At 56.3% G+C, this 13,910-nt stretch overlaps 4 protein-coding genes across 4 annotated transcripts in view; 3 read left to right on the top strand and 1 right to left on the bottom strand.

Annotated features, from left to right (window-relative positions):
* Positions 1-86: 86 nt before the first annotated feature.
* PTSG_08211 (uncharacterized protein) lies at positions 87-3,173 on the top strand (the record flags this gene model as incomplete). Its single annotated transcript, XM_004991178.1, has 12 exons — positions 87-159; positions 403-575; positions 709-809; positions 1,084-1,166; positions 1,279-1,381; positions 1,542-1,666; positions 1,837-1,870; positions 2,011-2,081; positions 2,358-2,393; positions 2,530-2,569; positions 2,778-2,886; positions 3,087-3,173. 12 exons carry the CDS (start codon positions 87-89, stop codon positions 3,171-3,173), a joined length of 1,035 nt encoding a protein of 344 aa, XP_004991235.1.
* Positions 3,174-3,509: 336 nt separating this feature from the next.
* On the bottom strand, positions 3,510-8,718 carry PTSG_08210 (TKL protein kinase). Its single transcript, XM_004991177.1, has 3 exons — positions 4,840-8,718; positions 4,033-4,532; positions 3,510-3,740 (listed from the first exon to the last, which is right to left on the bottom strand). Exons 1-3 carry the CDS (start codon positions 8,577-8,579, stop codon positions 3,619-3,621), a joined length of 4,362 nt encoding a protein of 1,453 aa, XP_004991234.1. The 5' UTR covers positions 8,580-8,718; the 3' UTR covers positions 3,510-3,618.
* A 207-nt stretch (positions 8,719-8,925) lies between these two features.
* Positions 8,926-13,411, top strand: PTSG_08209 (uncharacterized protein). Its single transcript, XM_004991176.1, has 8 exons — positions 8,926-9,215; positions 9,441-9,493; positions 9,607-10,093; positions 10,449-10,969; positions 11,275-11,330; positions 11,564-12,434; positions 12,579-12,629; positions 12,839-13,411. The coding sequence occupies exons 1-8, from the start codon at positions 9,026-9,028 to the stop codon at positions 12,899-12,901; spliced, it is 2,292 nt and encodes a 763-aa protein (XP_004991233.1). The 5' UTR covers positions 8,926-9,025; the 3' UTR covers positions 12,902-13,411.
* Positions 13,412-13,589: 178 nt separating this feature from the next.
* PTSG_08208 (serine/threonine protein kinase) overlaps positions 13,590-13,910 on the top strand; it is a 5,942-nt gene continuing 5,621 nt past the window's right edge. Inside the window, exon 1 of the mRNA XM_004991175.1 lies at positions 13,590-13,784. Within this exon, the coding sequence (XP_004991232.1) occupies positions 13,642-13,784 (143 nt within the window). The 5' untranslated portion in view covers positions 13,590-13,641. The remainder of the gene's footprint in view (positions 13,785-13,910) is intronic.

Genomic DNA, 13,910 nt, shown 5'->3' with positions numbered 1-13,910 from the left:
AGATGACCACCAGCAGCAGTGTGGATGCGCTGGTATCGCCTGCGTTGGTGGTGAATGCCAGCATCGCTCGCCGCAATGCAGAGCGCATGCTGGAACGCGCAGCCGCCTTGGGCGTTTGCGTACGCCCACATGTGAAAACGCACAAGACAATCGAAGGTTGTACGCAGCTGCTGTTGTGCCTATCCTCATGCATTAAACTACAATCATAATGGACCCAAAGTTGGATGTAACAAACATCTCGTGTGTGTTTGGTTGTTTGTTCGTGTGTGTGTGTGTTCGTGTGTATGTGTGTGCGCGTTTATTGGTGCGTCTGTCCGTGTGCTAACAAAGATAAGTCACGTCTTTCTGTGACGTGACGTTATTACCTCTCACAGACGTACGCTTGTTGGGTCGTGGCAACAGGCACGCTGCTGCAGACGGGCGGACGACGATCCCGCATTGTGGTGTCCACCCTGACGGAGCTCAGGTACTTCCTGGAGCACAAATTCAGCGATGTGTTGTACGCAGTGCCGCTCGGCGTCGACAAGATCCAGCCCATCGTCTCGCTACATCTCAACGAGAGCAACGACTTCCAGGTGTGTGGGCTGAGGACCAAAGATGGAAGAGGAGGTACAAGCAGCCGCTGTTGCTCCTCTGCTCGCCTGAGCAACGATCTGCTCCATTGATACATTGGTGCATTCCTTCCCTTGCGCCCTCCCTTCCCACCAGGTGCTAGTTGACTCGCCAGAGCTATTGGAGAAGCTGCACACTGCACTTCGCACCTCCGAATCACGATGCCCTCTACCCGTGTGGATCAAGATTGACTGCGGGTACGTCCATCTGTATGTTCGTGTGTGTGTGTGTGTGTGTGTGTGTGTGTGTGTGTGTGTGTGTGTGTGTGTGTGTGTGTGTGTATGTGTGTGTGTGTGTGTGCGTACATGTGCCTGCGTACGTGTGTTTGCTTTCCAGTTGATTTGACTCGCTTGTCTGCGTGTGGACCCATTTGTAATACGCGTTAAGTTGCTGTGCGTGTCGCTGTGTACGCCCACCCCCAAACTGACACCTCATTCGTTCTTTGGTTCCATTGCCATCATTCAACATAAGGTATCATCGTGCCGGCGTGCAGGATCCAGAGGATGTGTTGGCATTGGCCCAATCTATCAAAGAGCCGCTGACTACGCTTCGAGGTGAGAACGGAATGTGGTGCATGCTGAACGCATGTGCTTTCCTGTTTGACGCTGTGCCCAAAGTGCACCTTGCTGCTGACACCTACCTCGCTCGCTTTTGCCGTGCTTGCAGGCGTGTACACGCATGCGGGTATGTCCTACGGCTGCCGCCATCCAGACCAGATCCAAGAATTGGCAGCAACAGAGCGGGACGCTGTCGTCGCTGCAGCAACACTGTGTGTGTGTCTGTGTGTATGTGTGTCTGTCTGTGTGTGTATGTGTGTCTGTCTGTGTGTCTGTGTGTGTGTGTGTGTGTGATTTTCCGAGCTTCGCGTCGAGCCTGTAGCACCACTAGCCCACGCCTCACATTCATACGCGTGCTCCTCAACCCAACAGGCTTCGAGACAACGGCATCGCTGTGCCCGACGTGGGTGTTGGGTCCACACCAACATGTAGCCACCCGCCTACATCAGGGCTTGAAGGCGTCACTGAAATGCACCCAGGCAACTACCTCTTTTATGGTGCGAATCACAATCTCGTCACGTGATGTCCGAACTCGTCCCTCTTGGCTGGATGACCTGTTTCTTACACATTGTGTGTGTGTGTGTGTGTGTGTGTGTGTGTGTGTGTGTGTGTGTGTGTGTGTGTGTGTGTGTGTGTGTGTTGCAACGTTTCGACGTTGCTGTAACAGACGAGATGCAGGCGCAGATTTCCTCGTGCTCAAGGTTGGGCTGGTGCAAACAGTGCTGCTGAACATGGCCCGAAAATACCCGCCAATGCCACTGTTGCTGGCCGTGCAACACTAACTCCAGCCACCCTTGTCCCGCGGTGCTGCATTTGTAAATTTGTGTTGTTCGTTCACCAGAGAGGACATTGCCGCTTTCGTCATAACGCGGGTGATTGGCGTGTATCCAAAACGAAACCAAATCTTGATTGGTACGCCTGGCGCGTTGCTCTCCGTGGCTACCTGCGTATAAACCTTGTTTGTCTTGTGTTTGTGCCTCTGTGTGTGTGTGTGTCTGTCTGTCTGTCTGTCTGTATGTATGTATGTGTGCCTTGTTTGCCTGTGTGTCTATACTTGCACCTGCACATGCACCTGCACGTGTGTCTCTCTCTGTCTCTCTGTCAGCTCAGTGGAGATTGATGACCGGCAACCGTGGGATGTGTGTCCATTTCGCTGTCTTCGCGTTTTGTTTTGTGTGCCCATCACAGACGCGGGATGGACAGCCACGTCTTCCCAGGGAGCAGGTGAGATGCAGAGAAACTCGAAAGAGAGGTGTTGGGGTTGAGAGGTGGCTTTGGTGCCACACCCGCTGTCTTTCCAGGACTCCGCAGCTCCTAACTGCTGTAATGTGGTGCCGTATTGCTCCTTTTGCATCCCCAGATGACAACTTTGGCGGATTCATCGATCACCCAAACCTGAAGTCGGTTCACTTGTGTGTCTGTGTCTGCATATGTGTGCGTGTCTGTATGTCTATCTGTCCGTATTTCTATCTCTGTGTGTGTGTGTGTGTACATCCATCCGTCTGTCTGTCTGCCTGCCTGCTTGTCGTTGCTCGCTGCCTTCATTTTCATTTACGATATCCAATACCAATACAATCTCGTTGCTGCTTCCTTGCTCGCGTGTGTTAGGTTTGTGTCCATGTCGCAGGAGACGAGTGTGCTGACGTCTAATGATGGCAGCCCTCTTCCTTTCGAAAACCTCAAGCTCGGCACCATCCTTCGAATCAGACCATACCATGTATGCGTGTATATGTGTGTGTTCGTGCGTGTACGTGTGTGTGTGTGTGTGTGTGTGTGTGTGTGTGTGTGTGTGTGTGTGTGTGTGTGTGTGTTTGAGTTGGCGTATCTGCTTCTGCACCAGCGTTCATGTTTTGCATTATCTCCATGAGTTGCTGTGTCTCCTCTCACGGCATGTTTTATATGTGTGTATGTGATAAGGCGTGCGCAACGTGCGCTATGCACACGACGCTGCATATCATGGAAGATGGCAAGATCACGACTGTGTGGAAGAACGAGTGCCGCTGATGCCTCTGCCGCGTGGCAAATAAGTGGATGACATTGTCTGCTTGTGTGTCTGTCTGTCTGTCTGTCTGTCTGTCTGTGATGTCTCCTCTTAAGTCTGCGGGCCCTTGCACCAGCTGTTAAGTTGTGGCGTTCGGCTTGTGCAGTTTGTGGCTGTTGATGGAGATGTTTATTAAACCCTAAATGTACTACTTGGTCACGTGCACTCAAAGAGTGAGACGGCAAAGCAAGATAGCATGCCGTCCGGTGCACAGATACACACACACACACACACACACACACACACACACACACACACACACACACACACACACACACACACACACACACACACACACACACACACACACACACACACACACAAGCCGGAGCACTCTCTTGCGTGGCGTGCCGTGCCGTGTTGCGTTGACAAACCACAAGCCACAACGAAGAGGTCTTGACAATGCCTTCAAGTCATGTTGTCCTGTGCCTCGGTGAGGTGCATCTCCAGCTCGGTAAACGTGGGGCGGGCCTGCGGCTGCTGGCGCATGCAGCGCTCTGCCAATTCGGCATACCACTGCACACACGTCTCTGGTTGGTGTGCAAACATGAGCAAAGGATGTGAGGGCGAAAACAAGGTGGTGAGGGAGGAAGCAACAGCGTGAGGAACAAGCAGTCATCGCGCTCAAGCGAAAGCAAGAGACAACCCCCTTACGCCCCGCAGCTCACACAGCCCACATGAACAACCAAAACGAACAATAACGCAACTCACAGTAACATACACCCATGACGCAACTCACAGCAACGGCAACAGCGACACCGACAAGAAACCCCCTCCTCCCCCCCCCCCCCACACACACACACGACCAACCACGCGACACACTTGGGAATCGAAGGCGTTTCCCCTCCTTGAGAAGTTTCTCGAGGGTGAGCAGGAGCGGGCCGTTGAAGTTTCCGCCTTTCTCTTGCGAAATGAGGTCGGGCACAGCCTCAGCCGCAATCTCCCACAGCAGCACGCCGAAGCTGAACACGTCTGCCTTGGAGTTGTACATGGTCCCGTCAAGCGCCTCGGGCGCCATATACAGCGGGGTGCCCACGCCAGCCGTCATCGTCATGTGCAGGGTCATCAGGCCAACCTGACACGAGTACTTGACGTCCTGCTCAACACCACCGTTTGCATCTGGGGCGCTGTCCACACGTGCACCGGCCATGTGCTCTGGGCCCTCCATGCTCGTCACCATCGTTGCAGACGCGCCAGTTCCCCTGCGGGTGCTGCCGTGTGTGGCCCCGACGGGGCTCATCAGGCACTGGCGAATGGATCCAAAGTCCGTAATCTTTGCCCGCAGCGTGGCCGACACTAGCACATTGCCGCTCTTCAGATCCCTGTTGGTGTGACGCAGCGAACAAGGAAAGAAAGCGCGGGGAAGGAAAGCCGGGGAAGGAAAGAAAAAAACACACGCATGACAAGAGAAGAGTGTGTGTAAGCAAATTGACATGGCATCACACAACCACATGCTTGCACACAGAAAACACCACATACACACACATACACACACACATAAAACACCACACACTCAGAAAATACCACACACTCAGAAAATACCACACACATACACCAAAAAAAAAAAACACACACGAAATCACAATACATCACACACACACAACACACACACACACACGCAACACAAACCTGTGAATGTGGCCGAGGCTGTGGATGAACGCCATGCCGCAGGCAATATCGCGCGCAAGCCGAACTTTCAGGTCCCACACGGTCTTCGGCCACGACTGCAGTGTGGACGCAGCAAGGGCGCCACCACTCGTCTGCAGATCATCGTGCTGCTGTTGTTGCTGCTGCTGGTACTGCTCAGCGAGAATGGCCTCCAAATCCTTCTCCAGCAGCGACTTGAGGGCGCCAAGCGCAACGTGTTCCAAGACAAGAAAGGGGCTGTTCGTGTTGGGGTCTGTGCCCGCGCCAAAGAACCGCACCACGTGTGGGTGCCGTGTCCGCTGCAGGAACTCCACCTCCTTCTCAAACTCAAGCACCGTGCTCTCGTCAAACATCATCAGGCTCTGCTTCAACACCTTCACCGCCACCATTACCGTGTCCCAGCTCGCAAGCCAGACCTCGCCAAAGGCGCCCTCGGAGCCCGCGTCAATGCGCCGCACAAACGCCAGCTCCTCGTGCCCAATCTCCCACGCCTTCTTCAGCGCCATCACTTCCTCGTCCCTCTCCTCAATCAACCGCTTCTGCAGCTCATTCTCAGACTCCAGCCCAAGCCGGTACAGCTTGCTGCGCGTGTAGGTGCGGTAGAGGGCAAGCAGCCCAAAGGCCACCGTGACGCCTGCCAGCATGGTGCCCACGGCAATGCCGGCCACTTGCGCAGACGTCAGCGTGTCCGGCACACACACGCCGCCCGAGAGGCGGAAGCGCGACTGGCACTCGCACTCGTACGCGTAGGCCAGCAGCGTCACGGCGTCCTGGTTGCCGGTGCGCGGGCGAGCGCGGACGGTGGTGAGGAACGGCTGGCAGGCGATGGCGGCGGTTGGGATGTTGAACACGGGGATGGTGGGGCGGCTGGGAACCACCTCCAGCGAGGCCTCCTGGGCGAAGGAGCGGGAGCTGATGATGGTTGGCTCCGACACCACCGCGTTGATGAGCTGCGGGTCGTTCAGACTCGGGTTGTCGGAGAGGTCGAGGGCAAGCACCGTTGCGAGACACACGCGCACGAGGCGCTGTAGGTTTCCCGGGTGGGAGAAGCTTTCGTTGAGCATGCGGCGCGCAAACAGCAAGGTTGCACCCCACGTCACGCAGAACGCGTTGGAGTAGGGCAGGTTGGTCTCGGTGACGTCCATCACGTGAACGCGCGCAACGCGAAGCGAGTGCAGCTGCTTGCAGCCAGCAACCACGATGCTGCTGATGCTGCCGGGCACGGTGATCTGCTTCAGCATGGGGTTGTGCGGGAGCAGCAGCGACTCAATGCTGATGTCACGGCACAGCGTGAGCTCCGTGTACCCCGTCTCTGTGAGCAGCACCTCGTCCGCATCTTGCGTGAGCAGGCTGCACAGCAGGTCTGATGACGCGTACGTCTCGTCCATGCCCGGCCAGCCAAGGTCAAAGTTGCGCAGGCGCACGCCAATGTCGAAGAGCGTGTGCAGGAAGCGCGGCGGGAGGGCGAGGTGGCGTGCCTGCAGTGTGGTGAGCCCGGACGCTGCCGTCCACGTGTGCAGCTTATCCGGGTCAACCAGCAGGCGGCCGGGGCGCTGGCGATGCGCAGAGACGGCGAGCACCGTCAGATGCGTGAGGGCGAGCATGGGGGTGAGGTCCACCTCGCCAATGAGGTGGTTGTTGAACTGCAAGGTGTGCAGCCGGGGCAGCTTGGTCACGTCTGGCGCGTGGTGCAGGCCGTTGTCGTTGATGTCGAGGCGAATCAGAGCGGGAAGCGCGTGTGAGAACGCCGTCAGCCGGTTGTGTGCGAGGGTGAGGGCGACGAGGGCGCGCGGGCCGGAGAAGACGTTGGGCGGCAGCGAGGTGAGCTCGTTGTGCTCGAGGTGCACCTGCACCAGGCCCGCGGTGTTGCGGAAGAGACCGGACGGCAGGGAGCGCAGGCGGTTGTTGAAGAGCTGGATGGTGGACACGATGGTCAGGTGGGCGAAGATGTCGGGGTGCAGGGCGGTGATGTGGTTGCGACCGAGGCGAAGGGAGAACAGCCTGCTCGTGGCGCGAAACAGGCCCGGGGGCAGGGAGGTGAGCATGTTGCTGTCGAGGTGCAAGGTGCGCAGCAGTGGGGTGACCGCAAAGAGGTCTGGCGGCAGCTCTGTGAGGAAGTTGTCGTCGACAAACACGGCCTGGAGGCCTGGTTGGTTGGGAAACAGCGCGGGCGGGAGGTGGAGGAGGCGGCAGCTGGACAGCATCACGCTGCGCAGGCCCACGAGCGGGTCAAAGAGGCCCTTGGGCAGCGTTTCCAGCGGGTTCTGGGTGAGGCTCAGGTCAGTGAGGCTGGAAAGGGCGCTGAAGGTGTTGGCGGGGATGCGGGTGATGACGTTGTTGGTGAGGCGGAGCGCCGTGAGGCGGGTGAGGTAGCGGAAGGGCTGGCCATTGACATCGCGGATGCGGTTGAACTCGAGATGCAGCACGCCCAGCTGTGCCGTGTCCTCAAATGCGACGGGGTGGACCATGGTGATCAGGTTGCCGTTGAGATAGAGGGCGGTGAGTGTGGTCATGTTGGCGAGCGCCCCTTGCGGCAGCTGCGATAAGTGGTTGCCCGCAAAGTCAAGCTGTCGAAGAAACGGGGCGCGTGTGAAGGGCTGCGGGAACTCGCTGTTGCGCTGCACGATGGACCAGAGATCGTTGTTGACGGCGCTGATGCCGATGAGGGACGCGCAGCTGTTGAGCATGTTGAGGACCAGCTGGTTGAAGTTGAGGCTGCTGAGGGCGACGTGGGTGACAAACGACCAGTCGCCGTTCTCCAGCACCCAGCGCAGCTGGTCAGCCTCCACAACGCCAGAGGTACGCAGCATTGCCGGGCGCACAGCCTGCGTCACGCTCAAGAGCGTGCGCGGGTCAAACGCCGAGACGTTGCTGTTCTCGCTTGCATCGTGTGGCAGGTCAAAGGTGATGTTGAAGGTGACCCTTTCGCCGCGCTGGGTTGGCACGGTGCAGTTGTGCTCAAGGACAAGGGACGACAACGAGCAGCTCACCACGAGGGCCGTCTCTGATTGCACGCGTCTTTGTCGGTGCAATACCCCGACCTCGTCACTGTCACTGTTGTAGTTGTTGATGGGGTAGTCAATGAGGCCGTCGTGGCTGTTGGTGGGGGAGTCATTGTGGTCGTCGTAGTGGCTGTCAATGCCGGGCTCGAGACGCGGCCGCTGCAACTGCTGCTGCCGCTGCTGCCGCTGGCGTATCAAGGGATGCTGCCCGAGTTGTGGTAGAAAGCTCTGCAGCTGCGGAGTGAGGCGCGGCAAAACCGGGTCAGGTCGTTGCGCCGGCTGATGTGGTGGCAGCGGCTGTGGCTGCTGTGGTGGCAGCGGCTGTGGCTGTTGTGGTGGCTGTGGCTGTTGTGGTGGCTGTGGCTGCCGTGATTTGTCAGTGTCGTGTTGCGTGTGCACTGTGCTGTGTGCTGAGGTCACAGACGGGGTGCAGAAGTGATCAAGGGCGTCGTAGACGGGGCCCAGCACGGCCTCTCTAGCGCCATCATGCGTGGCGTCGCTTGCGAGAAGGGAAGACGCTGTGTGGAGCGCAGTTCGAGCACGCTCGCACGCCAACGCATCTCCATCCTGGACAGTTGTTGTTGTTGTTGTCGTTGTTGTTGTCGAGTGTGCTCGCACGTGCATGTGCACGTTGTGCAAGGAGCACAGCAGCAACAACACGATGGTGGAGCGCGCTGCGGCTACGGCAAGGACGCCCCGCTGCATGGGCGCCTTCCTCATCCCTGGGGATGTGCTTATGCGTGAGCTGAGGTTGGTGGGGCTGTGGGGTTTGGAGGTGGATTGGATGGAGATGCGGATTGGCTGGTGGTCGTTGCAGGAGGAGTTGTCGAGCGCGATGGTGAGTCAGCTCACGTTTGTGTGGCGCGAAATTTGGCAAACACACCGCAACTTATCAGCGCCGCCAAATTTGAATTGGGAACTGTGCAACGAAGCTAAACACACACACACACACACACACACACACACACACACACACACACACACACACACACACACACACACACACACACACACACACACACACACACACACACACACACACACACACACACGCACACACGCACACACACACGCACACACACACACACACACACACACACACACACACACACACACACACACACCCGTATACACGCACACACACACACACAACACAAGCGTACGTGATGGAAGAGGACGGGCTTGTGGACTTGGCTGCGTTGGATGACGCAGCGCTGTTTGATGTTGGAGATGGCAAGGACACGACATCGTTCTCGTTTTGTGGATCTGAGTCGCCCATCACCAACACCAGCGCACACGATACCAAGCATGGTGCAAGAAGACCCTTGCCGCGCACACAGTGGACTAATCTCCCAGGTTGTGTTGTGCATGTGTATGGTTGTAAAAAGGGGAGGTGGTGCATCACAACGACAGAGAGACGCGTTGCAGAACCTGTCAACTCTCATGCTCACCATATACAAACGCAAACATTCCAACACGAACTCACCTCATCACGCACTCACCTTATCACGTACTCAAATCACACACGAACGTCATCACACACTCATCTTGCCGCATCAACAACATGATTTGCTTGAACAGACACCGATGACTTGGACGATGTGGAGCTGTTTGCTTCGACGGAAGAAGACAATGTGGGCAGCGACGCGCTGGGTTTTGTTTGGTGGACCCGTTGTTGCAACTGCGCTACTTGTTGTGTCTTCCTCAAGCATGAGCCTCACGACCGTGTTTCGTGCCTGCTTGGTAGGGCAAAGGGTTTTGGGACACGGACGACGATGACTTTGCAGACCTGGTGGACGATACCGATTCGCTGTCGAGCGGCAGTCGCAAACCATCAACGTCAACGACACCTCCAATGTCTGAATGCACAACAGGCAGCAACAGCAACAACGTTGATGCAGCCGCTACCACGACGACGACAGGTCGCCCCAACACAACCAACAGCACAAGCGCAGCCAACAACGCCAACAGCGTGCAGTTGATTGACCTCAGCAGTCCTCCTCCAAAGCAAGTATGCAGTGGCAAAGTAGCGGCAAAGCAACCAGAGGGAGCAATGGGTGAGACAAGCACAAGCGACGTTGCTGAACCACATGGCAACGACACGTACCAGAAGACCAGCCATGCTAGTGAAGATGATGGCAACGAGGATGATGACGAAGATGATGAGGTCTTCTTCGGAGAGCCAACCGTTCTTGAGCAATGCTACGCCACCCTCCGCGGCCTCAAAGAAGAAGGTGCGCGCGTGCGTGCATGTGTGTGTGGGTGTCTGTCTGTCTGTGCCTGTGTGTGTGTATCTGTGTCTGTGTGTCTGTGTGTGTCTGTGTGCGTCTGTGTGCGTCTGTGTGTGTGTGTCTTTGTCTGTGTCCGTGTCTGTGTGCGTGTGTGTCTGTGCGCGGGTGTGTGTCTGTGTGTGTGTCAGCTTTCCTGGTTGTCTGACTGGTTTGTCTGTTCGTTTGTGTGTCTCTCTGTCTGTTTGTTTGTGTACTGCCTGCCTGCCTGGCTGGCCACACGCGCGCACGTGTGCGGCTACTGCTTGGTCCTTCCACGCTCACAACAAGTTTCGCTGTGCCATCAACGATGTGTACGCAGAGCAAGCTGGTAAGGGTGCAAGTGCGTCAAACAGCGAGCCAAGAACACACGCAATCACAGACAGAGACGGTGGCGCTGGTGAAGCGGAACCAGAAGAGGAGGATGACGAAGACGATGAAGACGATGAAGATGAGGTGTTCTTTGGGGAGATTTCGTCAAAGGAGTGCAAGAAGCGGGTGACGTTCCTGCAGCAGGCATTGCAGCAAGACGCGCGCATGCACAAGCAGGAGCAGCAATGGAAGGCAAGGCAGCAGGAAGAGCAGGAGAGGAAGGAACGACAGGAGAAAGAGCGGCGAGCGCGGGAGGCGGCCGCTGCGGAAGAGGAGAAGAGGCGACAGCAAGAACAACACGAGCAAGAACAAAGACAAAAGTGGGCAGAGCAGAAAGCACGTGAGCGCCCTCGCCGCGTGCTGGCCGTATTCCAGGAAGACTACGCCACAGACAAGACAAAGACCAAGGAGGAGGAAGACCAGCACCCCTCCAAGCTCGCACGATTCTCAGGCCTCCCCAAACCAACAGCGGTACTGTTTGGCCCTTGTTGTGCTTGATGTGTGTGTTTGTGTCTGTGCGTGTGCATGTATTATGCGTGTGCATGTATTGTGTGTGCGCATGTATTGTGTGCCTGTGTGTATTGCGTGTGTGCCTTTTCGTGATTGTGTGTACATGCGTTTTTCTGTGTGCGCCTGTGTGTGATTGTGTGTGTATGCGTATGTGTCTCTGTGTGCCTGTCTGTCTGTCTTGCTTTCTGTCTTCGCGTGACGAACGGAGTACTTGACTGACTCGCTCCATCCCTGACTGCCTTCTCGCTCTGTTTCTTGGGGGTTAGCTTGGATCTGACTCCCCGACATTCACGCGGAGCATCGTGTTTTGTGGCAAAACAAAGTGAGTCCCAGTCCTGCTGCTGCATGCGAGTGAGACAGTGAGGAAGAGACAAAGAAACACAGAGAGCGAGAGGGTGGATGGGTGCTTGCGAGAAATGTTGTTGCAGCGGTTTATGCAGTGTGCATATTTGGGCGGTACTGTACGCTGCGCGTGCATGTATTGCTTTTCTTTCTTGCAGTGAATCAATCGCTCATTAGTGGCGTCAACTCCCCCCCCCCCTGAATTGCGTTCAGCCCCGGCCGCCTGCTGCGTGAAATCACAAACAATAAGCACGACAGCAACGCTGGTGATGGCGGCATCAAGCCCGCGAAGAAGCCACTTGCCCTCCAGCAGCGTACACAAACGGCAACAGCAACGAATACGACCAAGCCGCTGCTTCAAGTGATTGCAGCAACTGACCCGAAGAAAGCGCCTGTCACAGCTCTGCAACCGAAGCCAACGATCACAACAACACGGAAAGCAATGTCCGCAGCACCAACACCAGCATCAGCAACGACAGTGCCAGCATCAGCACCCGAGCTTTCCACAACAGCACCAACATCAAGCGAGGCCCAGTCTTCCATCAAGACGGACTCAGCTACAGCACACAGCACCAAGAATGAAGACAAGGAGGAAGAAGACGTGCGGCCTGAACTGCTGAATGCGCTGGCCCGCGCGAAACAGCAGCAGCAGCAACGCAAGCCAGCTGGAGCAAAGGCATCGGCCCTGGTGCGCGGGAAGAAAGGGGCGCCAACAAGCAAGCGGCTGGCGGCTGGCACATCGCTGCTGCGTCCTCCTCGCTGTGGCCTGCCAAGAAGAGCCGGAAGTGCGTTTACGCCCACAACAGTAGCAACAGCCGGTGGCAATGGGGCCACAGCCGTGCCTTCGTCCAGTGCCACAACAGCAAGCACGGCAGCCACTGCTGCAAAAGGCAACACGAAAAGGTCACGGAAGACGATGAAGTCGAGGCTGGCCGTGGCAGCACGAAGAGCACCAAAGGCAGTGACGGCGGCCCCAGCACCGCAAGCAAAGGCGCCGGTTGCAGCGGCTGAGGAGGCGCGCGAGCGTGAGGAGGCCTTGCAGCTGTTGGAGGAGTTCCCATCCCCGTCAAAGGCAGATGCCAAGGTGTGCTGCCACATGGCGGTGTGTGGTGTGTGCCGTGGTGTGTAGTGATGCTTGGGTGTGACTTTGGCCGTTGCTGTTGTGCAAACACTCATGCACAGCGGTTCTCCTTTTCTGTGATTGTGTGATGGAATTTTATGATTTTAGAATACGTGGAAGGTGTGTCACTCGCCCGAGGCACCAGGAGTCAACACAAAGGTGAGATGTGTGTGTGTGTGTCTGTCTGTCTGTCTGTGTCTGTGTGTGTGTGTGTCTGTGCCTGTGTGTGTCTGTGTCTGTGTCTGTGTGTGTGTGTGTCTGCGTCTGTGTGTCTGTGTGTCTGCTGGAGCTCTATTGCTTCCTTTGGCCCCTCGTTGACGGTTTCGTGCTCGTGGTGCTGTGTTGTGTTGGTGCAACGTTGCCTTCAGAGCCAATGGTCTCCCGTGAAGCGGCCAAGGACGTTTGATGAGATTCAGCAGCTCTACTACTAGACTACTGACGCCGCGAGGCGGGAAGATCGCGATACTGTGTGTCTGTGTCTGTGTGTGTGAGCGTGTGTGAGCGTGTGTGAGCGTGTGTCTGTGTGTCTGTGTGTGTGAGGCTGTGGACAGAAAGAGCCAATGCAGTGCTTGCTTTGTTGCTGTACGATGCAAGCTGCACTTGGATTTCTTGTGTTGCAAATGTGTATTGTTCCTTGTGTTTCCTGTGTCCTTCTTCTTCTTCTTCTTCTTCTTCTTCTTCTTCTTCTTCTTCTTCTTCTTCTTCTTCTTCTTCTTCTTCTTGTGTTTGTGTTACCGCCGCCTCGTTTGTTTGCTTGAGTGATGTGACATGATGATAATGGGAACTCTCCTACTGTCTGTACTTGTCTGTACTGTAGTACTGTTTGACCTGTTTGTTGGTAGCGCCATCAGTCGGCCTTGCGGCTGCCGCGCCCCCGAGTGACTACCGTCACCCTGTCCTCCTGCTGTCGATTCAGTGGAGAGTAAACAACTCCAGTAGTGAGAGGAACCGATTTGGTGGAGGGGGGGGGGGACCAAGAACCGAGGAGACCCGACTCACCCTGCAAGAGACACCGCTGAGGCTGTTGCTCAAAAGAGAAAGGACCCGCGTACACGTCCAACCTGTGGAAGGAGGCTCCGGCCGATTTGTGTTGGATATTTTCATTCAATTTTCCTCCTCCAACACCAAACACAAACAAACAACAAGCAAGCCACCAGCACGATCAGCCAGAATGCCTCGTTCCAGCAGTTCCAGTGGTGATGGTCGGGATGGGTTTCAGGAATCAACCGCAAGTGAGAATGGTGCTGTTGACGAGCGTGCCAAGTTGATCATCGATGCGATTGCGTCCAAGGACATGCGCCCTCTCGAAGCAACGTGCGAATCTGCCCTGTGTTTTGCGTGGGGTGTGGGTGGGTGGATGTGTTTTGCGAACTGTGTGTGTGTGTGTGTGTGTGTGTGTGTGTGTGTGTGTGTGTGTGTGTGTGTGTGTGTGTGTGTGTG

Source organism: Salpingoeca rosetta (assembly GCF_000188695.1).
Source record: "Salpingoeca rosetta unplaced genomic scaffold supercont1.21, whole genome shotgun sequence".
Lineage (NCBI taxonomy): Eukaryota > Choanoflagellata > Craspedida > Salpingoecidae > Salpingoeca > Salpingoeca rosetta.
Note: the sequence above shows the minus strand (reverse complement) of the source record. Positions and strands in the feature narration are given on the sequence as shown.